Source organism: Populus alba, chromosome 8 (assembly GCF_005239225.2).
Source record: "Populus alba chromosome 8, ASM523922v2, whole genome shotgun sequence".
In the NCBI taxonomy this organism is placed as follows: Eukaryota; Viridiplantae; Streptophyta; class Magnoliopsida; order Malpighiales; family Salicaceae; genus Populus; species Populus alba.
The window spans coordinates 13603359-13629319 of record NC_133291.1 but is presented as its reverse complement, the minus strand read 5'-3'; the positions used below and the strand labels follow the sequence as shown (position 1 = coordinate 13629319).

General features: G+C 35.9%; 2 protein-coding genes across 9 annotated transcripts; both read right to left on the bottom strand.

Annotated features, from left to right (window-relative positions):
* Positions 1–24: 24 nt before the first annotated feature.
* Positions 25–6962, bottom strand: LOC118058547 (uncharacterized). Its single transcript, XM_035071257.2, has 5 exons — positions 6227–6962; positions 2132–2343; positions 1756–1953; positions 1527–1618; positions 25–1404 (listed from the first exon to the last, which is right to left on the bottom strand). The coding sequence occupies exons 1-5, from the start codon at positions 6792–6794 to the stop codon at positions 693–695; spliced, it is 1782 nt and encodes a 593-aa protein (XP_034927148.1). The 5' UTR covers positions 6795–6962; the 3' UTR covers positions 25–692.
* Positions 6963–9583: 2621 nt separating this feature from the next.
* Positions 9584–19340, bottom strand: LOC118058532 (paired amphipathic helix protein Sin3-like 4). Of its 8 annotated transcripts, none has more exons than XM_073410754.1 (24): positions 19193–19340; positions 18657–18847; positions 18022–18219; positions 17716–17902; positions 17530–17628; positions 17208–17372; positions 16785–17124; positions 15782–15918; positions 15597–15672; positions 15483–15512; positions 14966–15246; positions 14713–14867; positions 14254–14381; positions 13887–14141; positions 12879–13553; positions 12652–12743; positions 11438–12079; positions 11236–11336; positions 11024–11162; positions 10771–10923; positions 10508–10671; positions 10335–10434; positions 10031–10208; positions 9584–9924 (listed from the first exon to the last, which is right to left on the bottom strand). In XM_073410754.1, exons 2-23 carry the CDS (start codon positions 18734–18736, stop codon positions 10059–10061), a joined length of 4347 nt encoding a protein of 1448 aa, XP_073266855.1. In that variant the 5' UTR covers positions 18737–18847; positions 19193–19340; the 3' UTR covers positions 9584–9924; positions 10031–10058. The 8 variants fall into 8 exon arrangements, with proteins under 8 accessions (XP_073266855.1, XP_034927121.1, XP_073266856.1 ...); XM_035071230.2 differs by having other exon boundaries at positions 9584–9902; XM_073410755.1 differs by having other exon boundaries at positions 9584–9902; positions 14966–15228.
* Between the last annotated feature and the right edge of the window lie 6621 nt (positions 19341–25961).

The following is a 25961-nucleotide window of genomic DNA, read 5'->3' as shown; positions in this document are numbered from 1 at the left end:
CAACCCAAATTATACATAAAAATCAACCATAAAAGTTAGTTTTTCTTTGCATTTTCAAGCTTTTTTGATGGATCAATATACAAAACTCAACCTTAACCTCTAAAACAAACATATTAAATATATTACTATCAATTTGACAAGTTCTACCACTAAAACCTACAAAACATTTGTTCAGTAGGAACTGGAGAGTTGTGACGATCTGTGTTCATCGAGCAAGCCGATTTTTATGTGGACTCCTCTCCCTTGCGAATCTTGTGATGGGTTACTAGCTTACCTGTGCATTTTATTAGTTCCTCAAATGCCTTTTTGTGGGAAAAAGTTGAAGGGGACTAGCTAGTTTTTTGTGCCTGTCTGGGTCCTTGGTTCCTTCCTTAACCAAAAGAAAAAAATCCGTCTTTTACCCTCAAAATCCAATGCTCTTTCTGCTTCTGAATGCTGATGCATTCCACCTTATTTTTATCTGCTTTTAGCTGGATACAGTATAGATACAGTGTGATTTAAGAATGCTATGCTGACTGCAATATAATATCATTTCCAGACACAAATGTCATCTGAACATTTATGTGATCAATACAATCTAGATTCTACAGTAGCCTATCTAGGGACTCTTCATTTTGATCCTCAACTTCCGAGCAATCTGTGCTGCTTTTGGATGAACTGGCTGCTTATCGCAGTCAGTCCAGTAGCCTATTCTAGGGATTCTTCATTTTGATCCTCAACTTCCGAGCAATCTGTGCTGCTTTTGGATGAACTGGCCGCTTATTGCAGTCAGTCTGTTCTACATCCACCCAGTTTATAACCTTCAAAAGTAGAGACTGAGGAACTTTCTTAGCATCCTCATCTGCTGTTCCTTTAGATTTCTTCATTCCAGTTCCCAAAGCTTTCTCTAGGAAGTCCATGAACCAATTTCCAGCTTCATTTTCAATCTGCTTACCCAACCTAATTGTATTGCTTAAGTTGCAAGAGGCTGGTCTCTTGTTCTCATCATTCTCGATAGTAGCTTTAGGTAGCAGTTTTCCCTGTGGAGTTAATGGCCCTTTTCTTTCTGAAGAGGCCTTTTGATTAGAATTTGATCTTAGGAGTTTCTCGAAATTCATCCTCTGATCACTACTTCTTTCAGGGAAGCTGGCAAATGACTTGTACAATGCTGTTCTTTTCTTCGATGAGTTCAATTCTGAATTCCCACACTGGTCCATGGAATTGTTTCCAATTTCATTCAAGATTGAGGAATCTTCACATTGTTTGATATTTGAGTCCTGAGCAATTTCAGCAGCTGAAGTGGCTGCTTGAATGGACACCATATCAGTGACTGCTCTCACAATATGGAGATGGAACTCCAGAAACTGGTCAAAACAGGCCGCTGGAGCTTCTGGTCTCGCTGATTTGCTCAAATTCGAGAACATCCTACTCAAGTAGTCATAGTTGTGATGTTAGCAAAACTCATTTTCAAACTTCCAAAAGCATGACAACATTAAACAAAATGAACCAGTGAATCACAAACACAAGCGTAAAAGAAGGTTTAGTACTTCAGAGAGCGAACTAAAGTTTCAGTAGCCGAAGCATCTCTTAGAGCCTGGAGGGCAATCTTCTGAGCTGCATCTCGTTGCTGCACAGCTTCCTGGTAACCACAAGGTTTAGCAAACAGAGAAAAAAAAACAACGATTCAATTGTCAGGAGTTCACCTGGCCTAATACGTTCTTTAGCTTAACAGAAGTTCTGCAAACAAGCGAAAGCAATAAAGCATCAGCAATTCACCTTGCTTAAAACGTTCAGTTTTCCCGGTAAACTCATGGACAACCCGGTGCTGCTATCAGAGGCTGAATTACCAGGCTGAGACTTCATCTCTGAGATGGCCTTTAAATTCGAAGAGTTTTGTGCCTCTCCGCCCATTCTGAGAGAAGCTACCGCCCTTGCATTTCTTAAACTCGGCGGGGGAGTTGAACTTTTCTTTTCCTACACAACAAAAACAACAGCATTCAAGTATTATTTTGTAGCTGAAGGAGATTTAAAGGGCAATTGAAAGGCTTCAGATTTTTCCAAAAGCCAAGTACCAGCTCAAGCTTATCAGTAAATTAAGGAATAGAAAAACAAGAAAACAAATTCAATTTAAGTGAGAGGAAAGTGCACCTACAGATGATTTGCAGGGGCTAATCGGAATTCGAGCTTCTCGTTCACAGACACTCTTGCTTCTTCGAAAATTGGAATTAGCAGAAGATGCAATACAACTTTTCCTGAGCAATGCAGGACTCTCTCCCTTGGTGTCCACCATCTTAGCCAGCGATCCACCACCAGCAAAGGAGCACCTAATCACCCCATTAGTACCTCCATCTTTGGCGAGTCTCCCTCTTGTTGGGCGGAATCCGGTGACCGGTGATGAACTGATAATTGCTCAACAGAGGGATAAGCACACTGAGACACAATATTTTACGTGGTTCGGCAAAACCGCCTACATCCACGGGAGAGAGTCCATTTATTAGAGTAGAGAAAGAATACAATAAATACATGGAGGAGGATCATCCACTCAACTCACATCTCTGCTGCCCTTGCAGCTGCAGGGCTGCTGCCCATGGCAGCAGCCCTTTCTCTTCTCTTCACTCTTTCACACACTCACGTTATTCTCCCTCTCACATTTAGCTCTCTTTGTATGGTGCCTATTTATAGGCTAATGGTGGCTTCTCTTCTTCTTTCCAGCAGCTGCACATGGGAGACAATGGTGGGACAAGAAGACCTTAAAACATGCCACCATTAGTGGCACTAATGGTGCTACCACTTAGTGGTGGTGGGGTATTGCCAATAAATGGCAATATCCTAACAATCACCCCCTTTGCCATTTATGTGGGCAATTGTCCTCTTGCTTCTTCAGCACAAGCTTGCATCCTGCAGCTCTTCCAAGCTTACCATTCCGAGAGCGTCTCCGGCCAAGTTTACAGGTACTCGCCAAACCTTTCAATCACCAGAGTCACCAAAGCACACCCTTGCTTACACCAAAGGATCACTTCAACCAGATGGTTTCACACATCATATCTGAAGAGTGTTAACGCTTGTTTCTGGGAACATTCCCCTTCGAGCGTATCAACCATGCTCGGTCCGGAATGATTTATCAAGCCTCACACCAAGGCTTACAACACCCCCTCAAACGGATATTCCAAGTGCGATAGTCATTATTTGAGTATCTCAATATGATCACAAGCCCACCACTCTTCCAAGAGTCTACTCATCCAGGAGTTGCGCCTGCCCTTTGTTCCACCATAGGAACCACGCCTTACTTCTCCATGAGTCTCTCGCTCTTAGTCGTAAGAGTCCAGGTAGCTCTCCACCTTTAACCATGGGGGCAACCCATTAAAGGTTGATCCATATCTATCTCCATACTCTGAGTATTACAATGTCATTACCGAGCTCACCACCTTGACAAGAGTCAACTCGTTCCCGGAACCTGCGCATGCCCTCTGCTCCTTCATAGCAGCCGCGTCTTAATGCTCCACAAGTCACACACTTATTGTCCAAGGCAAATGTCTTCTAGCTCATTGATCTTTAGCATGGGGGCAATATCCATGAAAGTCAATCCTGCATTTGTCTTCATACTCATCATAGCCACTTCATTGGCTATCCATCTGTCCACTTATATCTAGCCATCACATCGGCTCTGGGGCGTTCTGAACTTGGGCTCCTATCCTGGCCCTCACACCTTCTCATGAGGTGTCTCCGCTCGTCGTCATGCGGCGGTTTGAAATCTGGGCTCATATCATGGCCCTCACACCTTTCATCCGAGGTGTCTCCGCTCATCTTGGAGCGGTCTCATCCTCCTTCATCGGGATGAATCCAGTGGCTTCAAGATTCTCTACCACCATGTGGACTTGGGAGAGATTACTGCCACTGACTACATAGAAAGAGAAAGTTGCGGTATACTCCTCGCAATCCTCCACCTCGATTTCTATGTTTGGAGCTTCTACGCCTTTCTGCTTGACAACTCCACCTACACCACTCTCTTTAGTGTCTTCACCTTTTATCACAGGCGTTCACACCCCCTCAATTAGGTGCCTCTGCAACAGCTCTCTTTCCATCCTTGCATGCATTGGAAAGGTCTTCGCTTGTTGTCTTCATCAAGAGCATAAAAGACTTCCTGTTGTACAAACTTTAACAGTCTCTGCTCTGAGCTTCATCTGGGAACACTTCTTCTCCTTGCACCTGTTGTCTCATTACAGTACCTCATTGGATCCCTCGGGTACTCCTGCACAATCTTCGTGTGCCCTCGTGCAATTTCTGTTCTCCAGATTTCTCCCTATTCCTTGCTTATGTTTGACAGCAGCTCATCCTGTCACAACACCTATCCAAGTCAAAATAGGGTGCCAATCTTCATCCCCTTGCTGTATTTCTCTTCCATTATCAGGGTCTTCATCAATTCTCCCCTCGAGAAATCACAGTCACCGAATCTAACTTCTTTGGAGAAATCACCACTCCATCAGATCCTTGATCATACGGAACCCAATTGTTCCCCTTGTGCCGGCATCCTGCTAGTCTTCAACTGTTTCATTACAAACTGCTATATATACGAAAATAGTACCGTATGGATAATCCTTCCACTAAGCAAGTTCCCAGGAAAGATTGGAGGGGTCACAACGGTCCCGCTTAAAACCCAATCTCCTAGACAGAACTTCTTAGGCTATATCTATCCATCGTACTGTCTCTCCGTATATACAACCATTTGCTAGCTTTGTTGCGGCTTTCCTTTACAAGTGATCTGGGATATACAGGTTTAATACATGATTTCTCAACATCTAGCAAGACTACTAGTGTTTAGATTCGTCAAGATTGGTCTTCATCAATTTCCACTCTACACCTCAAATCGTCCACATCTCGGGTGTCCTGAGTGTCCCAATTTTGCCTTCCATCAAGGCATTACATTTTTCATTTAACAGTTTAGCACATGTAATTGGGTAAACATGTGCACCTTCTTCTTCTTCTTCATCTCCATCGACCTCAGTCCAGACCCTCAGATGCCTCCTGATCGGGCAATCTCTCTTTCATAATTCACCACTGCCATTTTCGGTCTCGAATCTCAACGATCGGACCGTACCATTGCATCCGGAATGATCAACTTAGCTGGAAACATGTCTTGAATCGTCCAAATCGCACATCAGACGGCTAAGATTTGATCAAAACAATTCAGGCTTGATCGACGGCTCAGATTCAATCTCAGATCCGGTTGCATGTAGGATCAGCTACACTGGATCCTATCCCTCGGCTCGCGGCTCGGCTCGGCTCCAATTCGGCTCGGCTCAACTCGGCTCGGCGTGGCTCGGCTCGCGTCTGATGACATGGCATCTGGGTCCCACTGTGCTGACGTGTCTGCTGACATGTCATGCTGACTGTGTTTGATGACGTCACCAATACATCATGCTGATGTCATCTTGGGCCATGCTTACTGTGCATGATGACGTCACAAATTACGTCATGATGACGTCATCCTTACCCGGGTCAGCCACGTGGGTCGGGTCGTCTGGTATTTGGGTCGGGTCAGCCCATCCGGGCGAAGAAGACGCGTGTGACGCGTGGCGCGCGTCTGCGCGCGTGGCCAGTCACCTCGCCGGAGCGTGACGGCGCGTGAAGGAGATTCCGACGTCCGTTTTCGACGCGGTTTTCACCAGTGGCTTCGTCTCTTCCTCCTCTACACAGTGGTATGGTCAAAACTCCATTTTGACAACTTTCATTTTTGAGCAAAAAATCAAACACCACTTAAACCATCAGCTCTGATACCAATTGTTGGGCGGAATCCGGTGACCGGTGATGAACTGATAATTGCTCAACAGAGGGATAAGCACACTGAGACACAATATTTTACGTGGTTCGGCAAAACCGCCTACATCCACGGGAGAGAGTCCATTTATTAGAGTAGAGAAAGAATACAATAAATACATGGAGGAGGATCATCCACTCAACTCACATCTCTGCTGCCCTTGCAGCTGCAGGGCTGCTGCCCATGGCAGCAGCCCTTTCTCTTCTCTTCACTCTTTCACACACTCACGTTATTCTCCCTCTCACATTTAGCTCTCTTTGTATGGTGCCTATTTATAGGCTAATGGTGGCTTCTCTTCTTCTTTCCAGCAGCTGCACATGGGAGACAATGGTGGGACAAGAAGACCTTAAAACATGCCACCATTAGTGGCACTAATGGTGCTACCACTTAGTGGTGGTGGGGTATTGCCAATAAATGGCAATATCCTAACACCTCTAACCATTGGAGATACTGATTTCACACAACTTACAGCCAATCGCTGTTTCAACGGCGTGCACTGATCAAAATCCAAAGGAACTGGCTTTAAAACCATTGGAGATGAAACCCCATCTGCCCCATTTTGCCCTGTTTCCCAAGAACCTCTCCTATGACCATTGGGTGGTTTTTGTTCGCTTCTTCTCTCTCCCTTTCCTCTCAGACCCATAAGGGGTTCAGGGGTACCTAATAATGGGTGTCTGCCTGGAAGTGGTTTTGCCCCTCTGACAACAGGAACTGGAGATCCTGGCTCCAGTCTGTCAACGTAAATGAACTGGCCAAGCTGCATTTTGTTGCTGAGGACAAAGTCATCTTGATCAGAGGGAAGACTTACATAGATGGAGTGTGAAGAATCGGATACTTTAATGAAAAACCCATGTTTCGGCCACAGATTTTTCTCGTCAAGCTCGGCTGGGACTATGTCAGTTACCTGCAGGAGTGAACTCCGGTGTTCGCTGGTGGGCTTAGTCCCCGTGTCCATCCCATTTAGAAGCTTCAACAGAATTCCAGGTGCCAATGTTGCCATATCGACTTTCCTTTCCTTCCCTCTCCGATGATGGATGGTTTGAAAAAATGGAAAATCGATTTTAAGGTTGGGATTTGAGAGTGGAGGGAGTGGTTGTTGTCGGGTAATTGAGTAGGCGTCGGGTGTTGCTAACGGTAGGTAGGTGGTAGTGGTGGTGGATTACTTTTTTAAAATTCAGATTTTTTCGAACGTTGCTGCAACGGTCGGATGTTGGGGTCTTGTCTACATTCCATTTTTTTTTTTTTAATTATTTCCGACTCCTATTTTGCTTTCGATTTAAATAATTGAAAAGTATTCTAAAAAAAATATTTGAATAATGAAAAATACAAAAATGAATTACATTTCATTCAAAACCTGTAAACAACACTAGTTAGGGTTAAGATTAGTATATTTTACACTTTCTAGCAAGTCAAAGTCATATAAATAAAGTGTTATAATTAGCAAAAAATGAAAATATAATTTGTAATTCAAAAACAAATTGATTTACATAAACAAGTTAACGGTGAGCATATAGAAATATTCTGATGAAAAATTATTACTTGAAATATATAGATTTGAATATTTTTATACTTTTTAGAGTTAAAGGCTTTTTTTTTAAAAAAAACAAAAAATTATTTGAATATATTTATATATATAATGATTCCTAACATATTTTATTTTATTTTATTTTATTTTTATTCTAGGATAGTGTTATTTCCACTCCATAAATTGTTAATCCCACTTCATTGTTCATTATATAATTTACCACATTGTCACTTATCTTTAGTATTCTTATGAAATACTTAATTTTAAAATATTAAAATTTATTAAAATAGTGTTTTCTAACTATTAAAATTCAAAATAAATTATTCAAATAAAAAACTACGTAATTTTAATTATTATATTTACATTTCTCTAAAATAAATATTTTATTGATAGATAAGTATTTGGAAGCACAAAAAATATCTTCAACAAAAAAAATAATTCAGTACAACAAGAAAATTAAAAATTAATTTTTGATAATTGGTAATAAGTAATGATTAAAATAAAATAAAATTTAAATATTCTAATTACAAAAAAATTTATTAACTATATTTTTAAATTAAAATGTAATGCTAACATCTAATATCATTATTTATGAAAAATATTTATCATCTTTTATATATATATAAAATAAGGATATTTTCATCTATCTAATTAATAAAAAATAAATTATAAGCTCAGATTAACAACTTACAAGTAGAAATGACCATAATTTTTAAACCTTTGTCTAGTAAATCAACCCGGATCAATCATCATTTTTTTTTATAAAACAAAATAATATTATTTTTTTGTGAAAAAAAAATTGTTAATGAATTACAATTAAAATTTAATTAGGTTAATCAAAATATCAAATGAACTTGAATTTTTAACCAAATCACTTATATTTTTTTTATGTTTTATATATATATATATATATATATATTATATATATATATATATTTTAACTCTGTACAAATCCAACTCCAAAACACAGCTATAGTGTGTGTTTGTTTTAGAGGTTGAGATTGAGTTTGGGTGTGGGACCCACTAAAAAAGCTATAAAAAACAAAGAAAAAATAGTTTTTTGTGGTTGAGTTTTATGCATAATTGAATTGTATCAACCACAACCTCAATCACAAAAGTTAAAACAAACACATCCTTAACCGGGTTTTTTAAACTATGGAATAACATGTTCCTTTTATGAGATAATTTTTTTTATGGTTGAAAAATCTACAACTCAAGATTTTGACAATGTTACATTATAACTTTCAAAAGTTGTTAGTAACTAGGGCACACATTACAAAAAAAATCCTAAAATTATCATCTTGCCAATTCAAACCGTGGATTCCAAGTAGCAGCCATCCCATGGTTTTCTCTGCCAGAACTTTCTAAGCTTTTTCGTTTTTTTTTTTCAAAATAATTATTGAACACGTCAATTTTCACTAATTCTTACTAGGTCTACCCGTTCAAAGAAAACCTCTGGACCAGTCAAATTCGGCTATAGATCCCTTGAACTATAAGCTATTTTGATTTGCATCCCGTTACTTTATTTTTATTTTATTTTAATAACTAGAATATGACATGTTCATTAAAACCTCCTTTACATAATTTTAAAATTAAACCAGTTTTAATTTCAAGCAATGTAATTTTTAATACGATAACTATTAAAAATTTATATGATCGTTAATTTTAAGAGCTGTGAGATTAGTCGAGATATACGCAAGCTAATCCGGACATTCACATTAATAAAATAAATAATAATAAAAAAATAGACCAAAGATTAACTTGGATTACCGATTGGAAAAGTTAACTATTTTTTTTTTTAATAAAACCAACATCTTTTTTGATATATATATTTATTAAAAAAATCAACTAGTTTTTTCACTATTTTCTTACCAGCTTTTACACAGTACTGGATTGTAAATCAATTTATATTCTTGACCTAGTTATACCTAATTAATTTATTCAACTCCAACTGATATAGATTTCGAATTGACGCACCAGGCCAGTCAAGATTTTAATCATCAAGCTTTGATCTTTATTAAATTTCAGTCAATATTCATCACGATACCTCCATCAAATGAATTTATCCACGTCCATTTTAAATTCAATCATCGCCTTTGAAATCTAAGAACTTAAATTTGAGTTTAGTTCAAGTTTAAAAATGGTGTTTGACATCAAACAAAACATCGCTTGAAAAGCTGAAATAAATAATTTAATGATCCTTAAGATTGATTTGAAGGCCACAGGAAACATCTTAAACGACGAACGGTAGCAGAGAGGCTTGGTAATTCAAATACATCACAGTTCATATATTAAAATCAAAAGAAAGATAATATAAGGGTGTTAGTCAAAATGGTCGACAATTCTCAAGTGTTCATGTCAAATTGGGATATTACATCACGTCAGCCCTATTTACATGCGTGATCGTGGCTCAAAATGCCACAAGCTTCCACTACACTAGGATCTTGCAAACCCATATCTCCTTTCACTTGGTGAGACGGGTATGAGAACAGATCAAAGATAATTTTCTGAGACGCCCCAACAAATGCATTTCCAGCGCCAAAGCATATGATGCATTCCGAAAGCCAGACTGCGGGGCAAAATCTGAGAGCACAAGTAATAGAGGCTGTTCAAACAAAATTAAAAAAAGAAAAAGAAAAAGAAGTGGTCTAGAGGGGTTTTTGTCCTGTTTGCTTGAGGTATAAATAGAGAACTGAAACAATTGTACACACCATATCCACTTTGTTGCAGGGAGGCGTGTTATGATGAGCTAGATAGCAGTCTGTGAAACCGTTGTACTCTTTTGGAAATCTTTGCCTGGTCGTCGTGGCATGAGCCATTCTGCTGCAAAGTTTTGGTTTTCTTTTGTGGTCGGAACAAAAAATCTTCTGTGTCTAAAACATAGGATACCTACATGCACACATCACCAATTGATCAACAGAAGATGAAAGAAACCGGTGGGCTAGGGCTTGCTTAATTGCAAGCAGACGAGTACAAAAGGGCAAAAACTAAAACGTGACTTTTAATGCAAGATACCTTTGAGGAATTGCAAGCAATTTTACACTCTAAACCGTTCAAAACCCGAAACCCTTCCATGGCCTGGCACTCCTCAGCATCTGAATATCTATGTTTGTTCCTGTCAACAGTGGGCTTTGTTAAACATGGGAGCTCGTACAGAATAAATAACTTTGTCCATTGTGTCTACGCACCTCTTCAAGAAAATCCCTGGCTTCTCCTTTTTGTCAGGAACAACTGAGAGGAAATCATTATGCAGATATGATGCAAAATTAGGATCCATGGAAACAGCAGTAACTTCGGGTTTATCGTGTCCAAAGTCCATAAGCTGAATAGACAAGCGGGTTGGTGCAGTAGACTGCACAGAAAATTAGTGTTACAGTTGCATCAAAATTAACAAACCTTCAAACTCGCAACATTGCAATAAAAAAGAGACAAGCAAAACCACAAGACCTACACATTCAATACGATATATATTCTCATCATGAAGAAGCACGCGAGCATTTTCATGACAAACAATATCCACAAATCTTCCATGTTTCCTTGATTTTTCATATGCATATAGTTGGAGTAACTTGTTGTCCATTTCATCCGTTGCCACAGTTTGGAGCTGAGGAAAATAAAAGAGTACTTGGTGAGAAGAGATGAGGTCAAGAAAGGCAGAAGACTGGAGAATGAAAATGTTGAAGGAAATCCTGAGCATTTTTTACCTGTTTGACAAGCTTATATATTAGTTTGTCCAATGTGAATAGAACATATGACTGTGTCCCAATAATAGCCCGGCAATCATCCTCAAATTTTGTATTGTCAGAAGAACCATCAAGTAAGTTGTAAAGTGCACTCATGAATCTGTAAAGCCATACTTAAATTAATAAAGACATTAAAGTTGATAGAATAACCTAAATTTCTGAAGCTAGGGCACCTGGCATAAAGATCAGTAGGACTAGTGTCATTTGAAGCTCTCCATTTCCTCTCGGCAGATGATGAATTAACCTTTGCTGATTGTATTCTCTCATATAATGTCTGCCAAATTAGCAAATAAGGAAACCATGTTAACAAAAGCAATCTCTTAATTAAATGAAAAATGTCCTGCCAAATAAACAGAATTCAAAAACAAGCCTTACTTGGTGAAGCCTAAAAAGCACATAGAAGGAATCATTTCCATAGAAAACCCGAGAACCTTTTTCTTTGTCATGCAATGAAGGGGGGACATGCTTTGCCAAAGGCTTCACATTTAGAAGAAAACGTTCTGAAAATGGTAAAATCGTTCCTTCTCCTTCAACATCGTGGGCATCAGCCATTCCTTCAGCCTCACCTTCACTCTCAGCTTTATTATCATGCTCATCATGGTCAGCATCTTCCTCATGCTCTTCCCGAGAGCAATCTTCACCATCACCAGACTCACTTCCAGAAACATCACCATTCTCAGAGGCATTCTCACTATCCTCTGATGACCTTTGAGCACTTTCACCACCTTCATCATCAGCATCAGCGTCATTCTCCCCCCCTGCCTCTCCACATTCTTCTCCCTGTCTGGCTTGATATTGCCTACTAACAGCACTGTCCTTCACCTTATGCGCTGCCTCCAAACCAGCTTCTCCATAAACTGCAAAATTATCCTCCTCAAAATCTCCATTTGGAGATAATTCACCCTCTTCTCTTTCAATTTTAAATTGTGCAGCAGATTCATCATTATATCTGTTACTCTTGATGACTTCTGTTGCCACCCCATTTGTGGATACAGGGGGTCTTGAAAACTCACCACCCTGTTAAATCAGCAACAGATACAGTCATCTTTCATCTGAAGTTAACTAGAATAAAAAAAAGAATTATCAAAGAAGAAAACCAAGATGTTTTTCATTTAGTTGATGTTTATTTCTCAACAATCCTTAGCCATGTCAGCCTGCACGGTCAGTTAGGGAGTATTTTTCTATAATTTTTTCTTTAAATTCAATTACAAAACCAGTAAAAGATACTTATCAAGCCAACCATCAAAACAACTTATATTCTATGTCTGAGAAAATAATTCAGCTTCAATTCTACCTATATGATACCGAGGCTAACAGCATAAAATTCCAATTGACTATGGCAAGTGCTCTATCAAGAACAACAAAACCTCAATTCCAAACTAGTCTGTCTCCGCTTTATGGATCCTTTAGTGCTACCGCACAAGATCATATACCAAATCAACCTCAAAATCACAAGATTTTAAATAGTTTGACACCCCTTTCATCCATGTCCACCCTCGTCCTTTATTGTCAACTTATTGGTACATGTGTAAAATCAAGAACATACTAAATAAATTGAAGTAAACTGATATAGTATGAAATCACCATACCTCTGTTGACGGTAATATTTCATTACTTGAACCTATTCCAAGCCCTCCCTCAACAGTGCCAGTACTTGGTCTTGAAGGGGTAGCACTAAGCCCTTGCAACAAAATTCTACATCTCAGAAATCTAGCCATAAATTTGAAATAAAAAAAAAGGAGGGGGAACTTGCAATACAGGTGAGAGATTTAAGGAAATAACACAAATTAAATAAGATTGGAAACATCCATCAAACCTGATTCAACAAGAGTTCGTCCATTACTTAACTCCGCCCCAGTGACAAGAGGTGCATTTGAATTTAGTAGCCGGTCATTGGAAGGAGCTTGTTTAGTGACCCCTGCCAATTCATCAGCTGCAGCTGCATTGATGAGCACCTTATCATGTTGAAGAGTGCTCGTGGAAGTATCACTTTTGCGAGCCATGTGATCCGCATCAGGAGAACCATTTTCTTTAACCCTGTTTTCTCCATTTAGCATCCAAGCCCTGCTAGAACTTGATTGTTCAGGTTGGATACTTTCATCTCCATTTCTTGAAGGATTCGAATGTTTGGAGTTTGTGACCGCACCACCACCACTAGGGCTGCCTTCACTCTCTCCACTTTTAGAAGACTGATTCTTAGCTTTTACAACATCTTCAGTGTCCTCGGCACCCTGAGGCCGGGACGGAACACCAAGCATGGGTTCTAAGAAGGTTGTCCAAATCTTCATCACTTTATCTAACTGTTCAGTTGTACAAACTTCTGCACATGAATATTTGATGAGTTGATACAAGTCCTCATGAGTGTCAGGATCTAGGTACTCAAATTCCAAATTTGGTATAATAGGTCGTCTGTTTCCAGCAGCAAAAGCAAGAAGCACATCATCTTCCTTGCGCTTATTCTCACTAATTTCTTTGATCTCCGCCAGTAAGGCTGCAAAATATTTCATATATCCATTATGTTAATATAGCTATGGATCATATGCAGTCACAAATTTATATAAATTCATGATTTTATGATCAAGGATGAAGCAAGTTATTTCCTATACAGACAAGAGTATATGCAAGAAGTCATTGATAAGGGATGGAACAAAGCAACTTCCAAAATTATTCAGGACTCTTATTTAGTTTTGCTTGGTACTCACAACAAAATGTATAAGATAATGGTCTGAGATCATAATTCCCATTCACGCCAAGATATCAAAATAATTACATATTAATTGCTTCATCTGAATGCATATATACCAGGATGTCAACTAGTAAATACCTTTTGTGCTCAAGCTCTTTGTATCCTGCTGCTTGAAATAGAAGCTACGATGATCAAGTGATTTGTGATAGTTTTTGGCATAAATTTCAGCCCAAACTTTGTTAAAATCAGCACGACACCTTGCCCACTCTTCTTGTTTCTGCTTCAAGCGAGTTAATATAACTGGCAAAGCAAGAGAAGTGTTCTTCCTCAATACATCCATTACATCGAGCCCGTGGTCGCCATATAAACGCTCAACACACCTCATATTCAGAGCTAAACCAGAAGAAAATAAAATCTCATCAGAAAAGAGGAGAGCACCTCACAAATGAGCATAGGGTAAAGTTGATATTCTAATAACTCAGTCAAACACCAATCAAGTTATGACCTGTTAAGTGCTCATCAATACGGATTGGACTATCCATTTTGATCGTGTTATTGTTGATCTTTTCTAATAATTCCTCCACACGCTTGGTGGTTACATTCACAGATTCTAACAACATGTCCAGCTCAAACCTGAAATGACAAGAAAGCTCATCAACAATTGCCAAAAGATAACCAAAACGCTAGAATCTTTGAAAGTGATAATTTATGTATAGCAGAAACAGAGTTGTGCAAACAGTGCCATCTCAGTTTCCTAAAAAAGACATCGTTGTGACAGAATGTTATATTTTGACGTTAATCACAAGAGAAATGTCATGGGAAAGTAGGCAGTTTTAGAATTAAAAAGTCAAAAGCAAATTCTCAAAGAGAATTTATATTACCTAAAAAAAAAAACACCCCCAATTTTTGTTTTTAAAAAATGGACAGAGAAAATAAATTAACATCATCCAAGGCAAGCTCCAACCTGTCATCTTCACATCGAAACAAGCTCTCTTCATACTGGTTTTTCCGCATATGTTTAAAAGAGTAATCTTCGCTTCCTGAAGTAACAGATACCCAATGATCATTCAGTACTTCAGCACCAAGCTCGGTCCTCTGACTTGCAGGAGGTATCATGTACTGCCATCATGCAATAAATAAGTCACTCAGGGAGCAAAAACTATTAGAAGTGCTAATCAACTAAAGAAAATATATCATCAATAAAACAAGTTAATTACACTCTTTGGTAGAAGCCGATAACTGGGAGTGCAGCGCTCGCAGTTAGATAAGTCAAGTTCATTAATGGGTTTTGCTGGAAGCTTATCCTTGCTGGGAAATAAGGACATTTTGTGACCTCCCGTGTCCTTATTTCCAAAGGCTACACTTTTTTCAAGCCTATCCCTTTCTCGGATTTCACGGTCTCTATCTTTGAGCCCATCATCTCTTTCACGATCCCGATCTCTATCTCGGTCTTCTACTTTCAAAACTCTGGGTAAATTACCTTCATTCCACAGTGATTCTGGAATAAGTTAGTAAACATTAATCTGAATGCAACAGAGGTCAGATCATTTTAGAACTAATCCAAACATGGTTGGTTCAGTAAAAGTTGAACTAGAACCGAACACAAGTTCCTAGAAAATCAAATTAAACCAAATGAATCCAGCATGCTAGAAAAGCAACATAAGATAAAGAGAGCCAAGATGATGAGAGGATCATCTAGCCTAACAATAACAAGAAGAAACATTCATTACTTACTTTTACTCACAACACCAGCAAGTAGACCCTCTACAAGACAAATTTTAATCAGACAGTGTTGATAATACAAAATTTCCAAAGCAAGTAATAAAAATATTTGTTTCGTAAAGGTACCCTTTTTTTCACATAGTGCCAAGAATTCATTGAACCCGTCCATGAGATCCGGATATTTTCCAAGCAAATCACCCACCTGGTACAACCAAGAGTTTCATGCTTTACTAGTTCTATTCCAATAACATTTTTTAAGATAAGATATATTCCAACAACATTGACTATAAGTAGGTTACTATCAGCCATACCAAAGATTGCAACTCTGATCGTGTGATTATTTCTCTGGTATAGAGATGAAGACACCTCAAAAATTCCTGGTAATTTTCAGGATTGTGCAATGTCTCCTTAACTTTGTCACAAAAAGCAAGCTCTTGACTTAATGCACCTGCCATGATATGAACCAAGTCAACAAAGCAGAAATAGAAGGAGAAGGTAACAAAACTTGAAAAGGGAAAAGGAGCTTTCCTCTGGTGAAGAAGAAAAAAGAAACGAAAACTCAATTTAAATACACTAAGAGCATTAGAGTCCATAAAGAAAATATAATTGACATCAGCAATGATGATCATCTGAGTTTGAAGCGGTATATAAAGACACAAAGCATGATAAGCATCCCAAAAGTAATCGGGATGATGTATTACAAAGTAATATGCACAATAGAGAAGTGCATTTTCACTGAATTCACAAATGATGGAGAATGCAACCAGGTCTAGCAGCCTAAAAAATATACAAAGACAAAACTTGGACCCTAAAAAGTTCAAGAAAAAAGGGGAAAACCTTGATGCAATATTAGAAATAAAGTCACAAGTCATTACTTTGAATATGAATGTCAGAAACATATAACTTACTGCATCATTAGATATCTCAGAACTCTACATCAGAAAGCAATCAAAATGTGCACAATCACGAAATTAAACAGTAGACAATCTGCAATGTGAACTAAGCAAAGCACACCCTCTCAGAAAGAAAGGTTAATGAAAAGGAAAGAGAAGAAAACAACCCAACAACCAAAGAACATTAATCTGTGACTTCATCTGCAAAAGAAAAAAAAATGGAAACATGATACTGAAAACTCAAATCTACACAAGTGGAAGTTGCAGATGCACAAAATATGACGCGGTTGAAAATTGAGAACCAGAAGAATAACAGACAGAAGTTCACCAACAATATAGTAATCCAGTTACAACCATAGCCCTAGCCAAAAACCAATCACATCTATGAGCATAAAGCACTGAAAAACAACTAAGAACTCACTTTTTACAGCATTTTTATCATCATAAGCTGATGAAACAGGATTCATTCCTCCAAAGCTCTCGTCACCATCCCCACCTTGTTCAGCAGCTGAATCTTCAATTCTACGAGCAGGTTTCCGCTTGTGAGGGAATCGTTGGTTGAAGTCTCGATTTCCATCATGATCATAATCTCTATCATCCCGCTCACATTCCCTCCTATCTCTGTCTTCTCTCCTCTCCTTTTCTTTTTCAACACGCCTGCGTTGATCCTTATCTGCTCTGATCATAGCCCTATCATGGTCGGGATCGGGACGGTCAACACTGATGTCACGTTCAGCATGTGAAGCCATAGCCCTTTCTTTCTGGCAAGAGATACAAACCCAAACATTAGCCTGGTGATTAACTGAAAATTCAGAGAAATGAGAAAGGAAGGGAAAGGAGGAACCTTGTCAACATGCATTTGGCGCATTGTAGGCATGGCAGAACTTCTGTCACGGGGAGCAGAATTCCTGGCAGATGGAAAATGAGCACTGGCGGCAGCTGAAGAATCAGGAAGGAAATGAGTGAACTCCAAGAGCAGATCATGGTGGTCTCGAAAAAGTGCAGCCACCTGCAACAGAAGTAGTTCCATTAAAACTGTTCAAAATTCTTATGTCCCAAAGACAGACAAAAAATAAGCAGTTATAACTGAATATGATAGAAACAGAAAAAGGCACATTCAAACAAAAGAAAAGTCAGTGGAGGTGAGAAAAGTGTGACAGGTATACCTCCTGGTAGACCTCACTGATGGACTTATTTTCCTTTCTGTACATGTTCAAAATGTCTAAAAAAGATTTGTAAACATGATCATCACCTTGAAACCTTGTCTGGAGACACAAAATTCATACAATTAAAACCGTTGAAACCAAAACAATAAACCATCGTGCAGTTTGGGCAGGAATCAATGTTTGTACCTTAATTTTGTTCACAAAATTAATTGCTTCCTCAAATTCAACTGGCTTTTTCTGCGGAGGTTGTTCCTCTTCCAGTGGGAGGGTGATCTCATATCCTTTTGGCAAGAAGGTATTGAAACCCAAAATTAAATCACGGTGCCCTTTAAATAACTCCTTCACCCTTGCTATGACACCTGCAGTGTCAATTCTACAGACAACATCCAAAGCAACAAGTCAATAAAATTCATCAAAACACATGCACATGTACATAATTTTTTTTAATTTTTTTTTTTAAAAGAGCTCATTGCCTGCACATCAACAACAAACCTTTGAGCTTTGAAATCCTTCATGACCTCAAGAAAGTCATCGTACTTTTCTCTTTTGTCTTGAAATATATCCTTGACAGCCTTGAGATATGCCAAGGCATCATTTGTTGTAAGTTTCTGTCCTCCTCCTCCTCCTCCTCCTCCTCCACCACCACCACCACCACCTGCTCCCCCTCCAATCATCTGAGGTTGCCCAGAACTTCATAGCACAAAGATATATTTAAATTAACGACTTAATAAAAAAAATTCCAAAACACATCCAATAGATCATTAACCTCAGCCCCCGGATTCATTCACGTAAAAGTTACACAAGTACACTTAATAGCACTAAGACAAGAACAATCACCTAGAGTTCATGGTTTCCATCACATCCAAACCGATAACCGAAGGAATTTTTAAGATAATCTAGCAAGAAGAAAAATTATCCTATCTCATCAAAGAAGAAGAAAAAAAATTACAACTACTGAATCTTAACCTAAAACGGTAAAAAAAACTAATCTCAGCCAGACAAGAGCATCCCAAAAAACTAAAATTCGTAGCAGTAATATCTAACATGCGAAGCAATTAATCTGTTTTAACATAAATTGGTTCCAAAATCAAGCACTAAAATCAGCAAAATTTTAAAAAAAAACTCACGCTTCGCCTTTAGTGGAAGAAGAGAGCACAGGCCTTTTAAGTTGAGACCCCATGTAAACATCATCTCTCGACCTCTTCATCTTTTCCTTTTTTTCTTTTTACAAATAACAAAACTCTCTCCCTCTCCCTCTCTTCAACGACAGTAAAAGCAACCGCAAAGAGTCATGCTTCGAACAACTTCAATTGAAGACCTGCAATCAAAAAATCGGTAAGCAGATCTAACCGATATTTTACTTTAGAAACAAAATAAAACAACAGATTATAATTATAATTAGCCATAGATCACCTCATCGAAACACCAAGCGATTTTTGCATTTTACTTCAATTCAAAGCAACTTATTTAACCGAATTTTACAAAGATATAGATCGTTTAATACTCTCTACTGAATTAGCGAACACACCTTTTCTCAGAAAACAGAAAAAAATAAATAAAAAAGCCTTTTCTTTTCTTTTTTCTTTTTAATTTCAGAGAGACCAGACCGGACAAGAACACACAGCTTTATCTTAATGAAGAAGAAGAACTTTTGATGTAAAACCTTTAAGGGAAGAGGGATGTGGTAATTGGAGCGCTGGCTTATATCACGAAATGACACAAGAGGGAAAGGAGACAGACGAGAGGAGAGGATGCATACATACACATACAGCAATGTTATGTTTTTTGGTTGAGAAGAAGAGAAGGAGAGAGTTTTAGAATGTTGATTTAATATATAGGGTAAATCTCAAAATGATCCTCTAACTATATGCTTTCTCTTATGTAAGTCCTCAGACAATTCTTTATCTCGATTAGGTTTCTTAGTCTTTCCATCTATGTTCCTTCGTGGGTTTTGTATTTTATTTTATTTTATTTACTTTTTTCGCTTAAGATAGTCTTATTGTAATGATTCTCTGTTCATGTAAAAATGAAACTCGATAGTAATTATTTCTACTATAATGCATCTCTTACATGGGTTTTGTATTTTTTTTTCTTTTTTATGTAAAATTGTAAATTAGTATATATTTTTAGGGTAATGATTCTCTGTTTATATAAAAATAAATAAAAATCGAAGCAATTGAGATACTTGACAGATTCCTTGCAAGAAGCACAACAATTTCCGAGAAAAAAAAAACCTTTTGAAGTGGAGAGCCTAATTGAAAATTTCAGGTAATTAGGGATGCAATTGAGATAGAATATTCTTTAAGGACTCGATCTAGTAAGTTCCATAACTGGGTATTTATTTTTAGGTTTACCCTCTGATATATGTAATCCTCATATATTTTTTGAAAACATAAAGAGGAAATAACTAATAAGAATTCGATCGTGACGTGGAGATAAATTTACGATCGTTTCACCGCACCGCCGCTCCTCAGGGCTGCCTGCGGGCTTGGATTAGGGCTTCTGTTCAATTTCGGAATAGCGATCGAGTAAGGATTGGACGGTCATGTTTTAATGTAATGTAGTGGCAGTTTGGGCAATGTACCAAAATATTTGAGAGAGAGAGTGGAAACTTGAAAGCAAAAGGGTTTCTTTTGTTTTAGTCACGTGATATTTAAAATTTGGGGACTTTTTTGACAGTTTGAATGAATCGATTTTCTAGTCAGATTGGAATTAGGGCAAAGTCTGTGGGTTTGATTTTACAGGTGGTTTATTTTCTTACTACTTGCGGTTTCCAGTAACTGAAGAAGTGCGTGCGCTAGATGTTTTATGTAAGAAGATTAGGTTTGGGTAAAAAATATTGTTTTTTATAATATTTATTTTTGATATTAATATATTATCTAAAAGCATAATAAAAAATTAAATTACATTACTTTTTTTAAGGGCCTAAGTCTGCAAAGGCCCACATGGGCCATAGAAAAATCTGAAGGCTTGCTTTTGGGTCACTGAAGCTGGTTCTGAGGCTCTAAGGCCTCTTTGTAAAGGAAAAGGGCAGAGCCTTGAGCCTACAGGTTCTCTTCCTTTAAGGGCTAGGGATTTTTTAATTTATTTTATACTGGGAATTGATGTCAGAGGGCAAATCTAATAGCCATTGTTTCATGGACCTGCGGGCATCGAGCCCAACTGGTAATAACTAATCTAGATTTTGACTAGTTTAATTCTCGCAGGTTGCCCGGAAGTTTCACGTTACTCTCACCTCGTTGAATTGTAATTTAGTTTTTATTTTTTAATATTTATTTTTATATTAATATATCAAAACACTTTAAAATGAAAAAAAATGTTTGATTTGAAGAAAAAAATAAAAAAAATTAAAATCACTTTTTAAACACAAAAATAAATATAGCTATGCATGGTTGTAAAACTTGGTGAAGGATCTGCTCATGGTTTTATAGATTAACCCTAATTAATTTAAAGTGATGTTGTTTAGAATCTTTTTTAAAAATTAAAATAGTATCATTTAAAAATAAAAACAAAAGTCAAGTTGGATTTTGTAGGGTTATGACTGGATACTAATCATGGATTAACCCACCAAATTATTAAGTTTATTTTTTATTTGGTCAGATATGAAACTCATAAGTAATTATTAAAAGTTTTTTTTTAATTAACCATTGTTATTGTTAAGAATATCATTATTTTTTTACAAACAATATTAATTACTTTTGTTGATAATGAATATCCAAAACTAAATATAAAGAAGTAAAGTTTGCTAAAAATAATAATTGTTTTTCAATAAAATTGCATGAAAAGTCAAAAACTAATGTCGGGGGAATTTAGTTTTAGCAAGTGATAAAAATAGAAAAAAGAAAATCGAGCTTAAGGGTGCCAAATCCGCAAGCATGCACCCAAGATAACCAAGCATGCGAGCATAACGTCGCATTGAAAGAAACAAAAAGGTCTCATGTGTTTTACTGTGCATTTATTATTATGCACATTGACTTATTGTTACTGTGGATTAGAATAGTGAAATGATAAGTTTGTTCCCGTATAATATTCTTTCTGCTATTATATGCACAATGAAATAATTTCTATGCCTTTGGAGGCAAAAATAATAATTAATCATTGGCAGGTAAGGGCATTTTTTACATTTTCATTTTAGTTGCATGATAAAATTACCACAATCTCTCTCTCTCTCTCTCTCTCTCTCTCTCTCTCTCTCTCTCTCTATATATATATATATATATATATATATATGTAGTTAGTATTTTTTGCATTAATAAAATATTATTTAACATGAAAAAGATGGTTGCACGTGGGTTCTTCAATGGTTTTCGGACGACACATATGACTTTCTACAGTGGCTAAACTTTAGCTTCCATAACAATATTTTAATCCTCATGATATCGTCTTAGTACTTGAATGGTGTGTGTGGCCACAATGTATTGGGTTTTGTGTTGATGATCATTTTTCTTCCTTTTTTCTTCTCTCCTCCTCAATTCTAGATCTAACCCTGCACATTTTTAAAGCAACTTTTCAGTTTATTTTTCTTTTAGATTTAGTCACTATTCTTTTTATCCATAGATTTGAGATTTTCTTCTAACTTAACCCTTCTTTGGTTTTTTCACCTTTTAGATTGGGTCCCTAATTTTTTTATTTTGATTTTTTTATATATAATTATTATCTTAACTAAATTATCTTTTTAGTTGCATTTATTGATATTTTAGTTCATTTTATTCTATGTCATATCCAGTCTTTATTCTCTTGATTACTATTTGTTTTATTTTTAATTTTTTTATTAGAAATTTATTTTTTTATTTTATTCTTCAATATTTTATTGATTGAGATTTTATTAACCTTTCAGGCCATAGGTTTGAATCACTAGACCAAGTTGGCTTAGATATTTTCTTAGGTCTTTTTTTACAAATAATTTTTGTTGATGTCATCTTTTTACAGGGTTATCATGATCTCGTGTGTCAAACCATAGATTTCGCGTGTTAACCTAGCTTTGACCAGGATAATATTTTTTAAAAAATTATTTATTGTTGTTATTGTTTATTCTTTTTATCATATTATCAAATTAATCAATGTTTAACTTGATTGTCAAATTTTTCTTATTTCTTTAAAAACACAACCGTCTCTTGAATATATTTTTTTCAAGTAAAAAAATGGTACATCCTATAGTATCGCATGAGCCACCAATCTAGTATACGAGCTAGAAACTAGAAAAAAAAAAAAAAAAAAAAAGGTGCACAGAACATTGTAATGAGTCATCACACCACCCATAAAATTTTAAGGACCATTTGGCCTAAAAAAGATTGAAGGTCATTGGTCTTGGCCATCTAAACCTGATTTAATATATGTATTAAAACAATTAAATATTATTGGATGCTTTTTAAAAATGTATTTGAAATGTAAAAGGTATTAAATTGATTTTTGATGGTTTTGATGTGTTGATGTCAAAAATAAAAATAAAATGTAAAAATAAATAGATCATTTTAATGTATTTTCAAGTAAAAATCACTTTTGAAAAGCACTATGTGTTACAATACAAAACACACTCTAAAATTGTTTTAAAAATAAAAGAAATTGTTTACAAATTTTTTTTTATAGGAAATGCTTAGTTAATTACAAAGGCAATGTAGAAAATGCCTAGTACACTCTTGATACTTTTCAAGTTATATTTTTTTTATGGTTAAGGAACTTTATGAAAGGTTTCCTAAAATTTAAAAATATACAGTATTGTTTTTGTTGGTATTATATTAGGCTTGGTCCGCTTATGAGGGATGAACATGGTTCAAGTATTTAGAAAAGTTACTAAAGGAAGTAACTGTTTTCTCTACTTGTATATATAATGACATAATCTATATGAAAAAGTTAGTTTTTCATTTTGTTAAAAAGAACATAGTTATCTCTTTCTCCTCTTGCATCTTGGACTCTCTGCATTAATTTGATAAAATTTATAAATACATTCGTACCGTGGAATACAATTTTGATTCTAGTAATTGAAGTGGCAATGAAGTAATTGATCCAATGATAAAAAAGTGAATTCTTACAAGTAAGTTTTCTTTTAATTCTATATTGGTATCAGAGCCATGATTTAAAATATATATATATATATATATATATATATTTTTTGCAGTACATATGTTACTATATGAACATTAGTTGTACATTCTGTGTCGAAAGAATGCTTCCGTTAAGTCTTGAATTGACAAAACTTTATTATATGTATTGTAATTCAAATTTGATGAAACATGGAGAATGAATAATTACAATTTGGTTAGGATTTTATTTTTTTTATCATTAATTAGGCAGGCCCTTCTACCAAATAAATGACAGTTGTATAACTGCCATTTGTTATTTAAAAGAAAAATTGTGTCTGTTGAAAATTTGCTTTAAATGGCACATTTGCCAAATGAAGCAAATACACATCTGATTTAGCAAATGTGTAATTGCCATTTGGTAGTTGAAAAAAAAATGTGACAACACATCTAGTTTGGCAGATGTGCAACTACCATTTGGCAATTGAGAGAGTTAAAAAAAAAAAAACACAACACATTTAGTTTGATAGATGTGTAATTGCCATTTGGCAATTAAAAAAAAACATGACAACACATCTGGTTTAGCAGATGTGTAACTGCCATTTGGTAATTGGAAAAAAAAAAAAGGGACAACAAGTCTGGTTTGACAGATGTGTAACTACCATTTAGCAATTAAAAAAATACCAGAAATGCAATTAATATTGATTAATTGTTAATATAAATTGATTAATTCAGGTGCCAATTTAGCTTTTAACAAAAATAGAAAAAAAATGATACATGTCTTAATTAAACATTGATTATAATAATTATATGCTTTTGGAATATTATTGTTATCGTGGATAGGCAACAACAAACTGATCATTTAATGAGTTATACCATAAATCATGTTCATAAAATTCAAAAGCACATCGATTATATGTATCATTGGATGAGTTGATTGACCATAACTGGTGTTTACGAATTTTACATGGAATATCAAATATTAATCATTTTTAATTCTCTTCTTGAGGAATGGATGACAATACGACTATCGTATAGGTTGGAATACTTAGATTTCAACAATCTCGCTGATAAAATATTGCTTGAGAAGGAACACTAGCTTACCAAAAAAGATATACGACACACTGGAAAAAGCACATGTCATTTGGATGTTGCTACTAAATTCATTTCATGGTTTGAGCAGAATGAACTTCAAGGAGATGACTTTGATGAAATAGATGACATAATTGAAAACCCTACTATGTACCTGCAATATAAAATAATTCTGAAATTTATTATTTTTAATTTTGTATTTTTTTTTTATTTAGTATTTTTTTTTGTTAAGATAATTGGTTGGTTATTTTGGACTGTATATTTTATGTAATTTAAGTTTTAATTGCATTATATACATATATATGAAAATATCTACAATTGATTAGTGGGAGCTGTTAGTTGAAACTAATAACTATAATTTTACACTCATTTAAATTTCCAATAATAATTAGACCATACAAATAGAAATTGATTAAGTGTCTAACATTTTTTTCATTTCTATTATATGTGTTAAATTATTATTTGTTTAATTTAGAATGGAGTGGGATTAAATGTCATTTAAATTGTACTAGAAACTAATATTTGTAATTGGTGTCAACAACGTTTAATATGGTTACTTCTAACAATATTATTGTTGATTTGAACCATGGAGACAAACTAAGTGAAAAGAATTATAATGTTCAACATCGTAAGATTGAATATCTCTTAAAAGAGTAAGAAATGCTGGAAACAATCACACAACCAATGGTTGAACCCGAGTAAGGAAACACTATTCAACACAAACACAAGGATTGTGTAGCTCGTATTTTGATGTTGAGCAACATGAGAAATGATATAATATTCCGTTTTGAAAAGCATAGTTCAACCCAATCAATTTGGGATGTAGTAAAGATTCAGTATGGGGAAACATCAATTACTAAACTTTGTTAGTTAACCCTCAAATTTGATGATTATAAAAAGTGCTAAAATCAGACGATAAGGCAACATCTTACAATCATGTCTAACATGATTAATGATACATAAGACCCTATTTGACATGGTTAGGTCAATGATGGAACATATTAACTTACCAATTTCTTTTTAGGGAGATGCATTGTTAACTGCTGCCTACATATTTAATTGAGTGCCTTTTAAATCTGTCCCATTCACCCCGTATGGACTATTGAACAATGACAAACCTAATATAGGTTATTTGCATCCATAATGGTGTGCAACTTATATTCACAATAATTATCATGAACATAAGAAACTTGGTTCTAGGAGGAAGAAGCATATCTTTATAAGATATTCTTAACATTCTAAAGGATTTGTATTTATTGGCAAAAAGCTAATGAAAGAGTGATGAAGATTGAATCATGTTATGTTGTATTCTTAGAAAAGGAT

Excerpts from the sequence above, each read along its gene's own strand:
- LOC118058547 (XM_035071257.2), bottom strand. The coding sequence starts at position 6,794 with ATGGCAACATTGGCACCTGGAATTCTGTTGAAGCTTCTAAATGGGATG. Across the intron at positions 2,344-6,226 it reads AGTATCTCCAATGGTTAGAG|GGAGACTCGCCAAAGATGGA; the intron begins GTGTTAGGATAT and ends GCCCAACAAGAG. Across the intron at positions 1,405-1,526 it reads ACTTTAGTTCGCTCTCTGAA|GATGTTCTCGAATTTGAGCA; the intron begins GTACTAAACCTT and ends CTACTTGAGTAG.
- LOC118058532 (XM_073410754.1), bottom strand. The coding sequence starts at position 18,736 with ATGAAGAGGTCGAGAGATGATGTTTACATGGGGTCTCAACTTAAAAGG. Across the intron at positions 14,382-14,712 it reads TTTCGATGTGAAGATGACAG|GTTTGAGCTGGACATGTTGT; the intron begins GTTGGAGCTTGC and ends TTGTCATTTCAG. Across the intron at positions 14,142-14,253 it reads TATTGATGAGCACTTAACAG|CTCTGAATATGAGGTGTGTT; the intron begins GTCATAACTTGA and ends CTTCTGGTTTAG.